This window comes from Papaver somniferum, chromosome 4 (assembly GCF_003573695.1).
Source record: "Papaver somniferum cultivar HN1 chromosome 4, ASM357369v1, whole genome shotgun sequence".
NCBI classification, from domain to species: Eukaryota; Viridiplantae; Streptophyta; class Magnoliopsida; order Ranunculales; family Papaveraceae; genus Papaver; species Papaver somniferum.
In genome coordinates this window covers 118496743-118499294 of record NC_039361.1, presented here as the reverse complement: position 1 = coordinate 118499294, position 2552 = coordinate 118496743, and the positions used below count along the sequence as shown (strand labels likewise).

The following is a 2552-nucleotide window of genomic DNA, read 5'->3' as shown; positions in this document are numbered from 1 at the left end:
ACCGCTGATTTGATGACGGGTCCTTGGTCATTTTAGGATTCACGGGCCGGGCCCGATAAGGAAATCCTTAGGAAATTAGGTTTTGGAAATAAAATTTGATATAAAAGGGAATTAATCCCTTCTTTTTTCTTTTTTTTTTCTCTCACCTTGGCCGACCACCACCTTCATCAATTCACCATCTCCCCCACGTCAGCAGCAGGAGAAGATTTTTTTTTTGCCGGAGCGACACCGCCGTGCGACCGGAGCAAGCACCGTCCGGCCGGCGCCGACCAGGTACGCGACCATTTTTTTCTTTTGTTTGCTGATTCCATGAGTTGTTAATGTTTTGATCCCATTGAAATTCTATACATGTGTATATATTTGCGTGATTTTTGTAGAAAAACCCTTATTTGTTAAACATATGTTCGTTCGATCATTAGTTCAAGAGACTAGCAATAATCCCTAATTTGAGAGAGATTTTTCTTTTGAAATAGACCTATGTCCAGTGATAAAATTTTTCTTATGAGCTTTCATAGAAACCAAAATTTATCCTAAAAGATGTGAGCTTTCACAAAACTAAAATAAACCTTCGTTTTAAAAAAAAAAATGCTCGTACGAAGGAAAATATATTTTTTTTTATATATGTGAAACCGTGGAGCTCCACAAGGACATTTTATTTTAGATAACAATTTTTTTTACGTGAGTTAATCACGTTTTTTCATTGTTTCGTAAAATCAAAACATGGGTTTTGAGTAACCCTCGAAATTTAAACAATTTATTTATGATGAAATATTGTCTTGGTGTAAATTTCATAGCTCAGTTGTGGATGCTTATACTATGAAAATTGTGTCTATAATTTTATGAAAAATCAGTTTCAAAAATTAATAAAGCTTCGTTCGTTATTGCAGGTTTCAAAGAACGAACTAATTCCGGAATGTTAACTCTTGCGGCATTATCACTATTGTTAGTGGAATTGTAAAGAGGTAAGAGTTAAGAATTACCATTTTTGTAGATGGATTTACTAGCATGTCGATAATTTTATGCTCTTGGTTCCAGAAAATGTCAACTTCCAGCAGCAGCAACTATTCCTCCAGCTCTTCTGACGAGGATTCCAGAGCTTCTGCCGCCAAATCGAAAGATAAGACAACTCATGACAAGGGGGTAAAGCCTAGCGTACCCAGTAATGATCGGAGGGTCACTTATGCTGAGCTTATGAAGAGAAAAGCCGAGGATGATGAGGCAGAGGATCGTCAGCGTAGAAAGAATCGAATCCGGCGCAAAATACTAGCGGCTAAGGAGAGACGTCGATTCGTCGATGGGGTACCTTCTGACTCTGATACTGACGCTTCCGAAAAGGAAACTACGTGGATGTTACCAGAGCACAAGATCACGCCTGACCGGTATACCAGAAAGTTCCAAAAGACTATGAAACAAATTGAAGCTGAAGCTGCAGCAGAAGAAGACTCGGACTCGGACGATCCTTATACCCATCCAAACTTCATCAATGGTCCTGATGGTGATTCCGATGAAGAGGAAGATTCCGAGAAGGACAGTGATGATGAATCTGATAACTCGGATGAATCTGACGAGTAGCTTTACTCCTGATCTCTTTTTAAACATTTGATTTTTTTTAGGCCTTCGTAGTAGACATCTTATTTGAACAACTTCACTTAAGTATTAATATTTTTCCATTTAAACGAGAGATCCTTTTATTAATGTTGGTTCTTCTTGGTTGAATAAAATAAAATGAACCAATATGCATATGCCGAACCCATTGTGAACTCCCTTTGCTTGATTTACGGTTTCCATCTGTGAAAATATCCAGACACGTCACATAATACATATAACACACAGGTCCGTGTGACTTTCTGACCCTGCGTAGCTTCGGTCAGTCCCCAGTGCATTATGTTACTCCGCATCTCCAGTATTGACCTTGTTCGAGACTTAGGGTTTCAGTAAAACTCGCAACTGAATTGACTATTTGCAGAAGATAAGTGCCTGCCGTATCTTGTATATATCTCCAAGATTTAGGGTTTAACAATTGTGCAAATATTCCTTCCGATCCTGAGTTAGTTTCATCACAGAAAAGATTTCGATTGTCATACCTTTCATCACCATGTCTAGTGATAGTACTTCTTCTCGAAACGAACTTCAGTCGAAGCATGAAACAGAATCGTCTATCTCGGTAAGTTGTATATCTTCTTCGTCTCTGTTTGATCAAGGTTATTGATCATAGGAAAATGATTTACTGCAAGATAATTAGAAAAATCCTTCTTCTCACAATTTGAGTCTCAAGCGGACTGTTAGAGCTCCTGCCCGGTATAGGTCGGCTCATGCTGAGGCAGGATCATATGTAAGAAATCTCGTAACTTTTGAAGCTTCACCACGTTCAATTTTGATAAAATTAAACACTCGTCGCAGGCGGATGTTCGTGTCGTTGTCAATGCTCGAAAGAGAAGGAATGGGAAGTCCGTGACCGTGGTGGAGGTTGAAGATAGCAACAACAGGGTCTGTGAAGACTCTGCAGAATCCATGGAGGTTGGAGACAGGGTTCATGCTCGCGAATATCCAAC

At 39.3% G+C, this 2552-nt stretch overlaps 1 protein-coding gene across 1 annotated transcript; it reads left to right on the top strand.

Annotated features, from left to right (window-relative positions):
- The first annotated feature begins 1038 nt into the window (after nucleotides 1-1038).
- Nucleotides 1039-1639, top strand: LOC113273047 (suppressor protein SRP40-like). Its single transcript, XM_026522817.1, has 2 exons — nucleotides 1039-1531; nucleotides 1614-1639. The coding sequence occupies exons 1-2, from the start codon at nucleotides 1039-1041 to the stop codon at nucleotides 1637-1639; spliced, it is 519 nt and encodes a 172-aa protein (XP_026378602.1).
- The last annotated feature ends 913 nt before the right edge of the window (nucleotides 1640-2552 follow it).

Coding starts and splice junctions, on each gene's coding strand:
- LOC113273047 (XM_026522817.1), top strand. CDS start 1,039: ATGTCAACTTCCAGCAGCAGCAACTATTCCTCCAGCTCTTCTGACGAG. Junction 1,532..1,613: donor GGAAGATTCCGAGAAGGACA/GTGATGATGAAT, acceptor GATTTTTTTTAG/GCCTTCGTAGTAGACATCTT.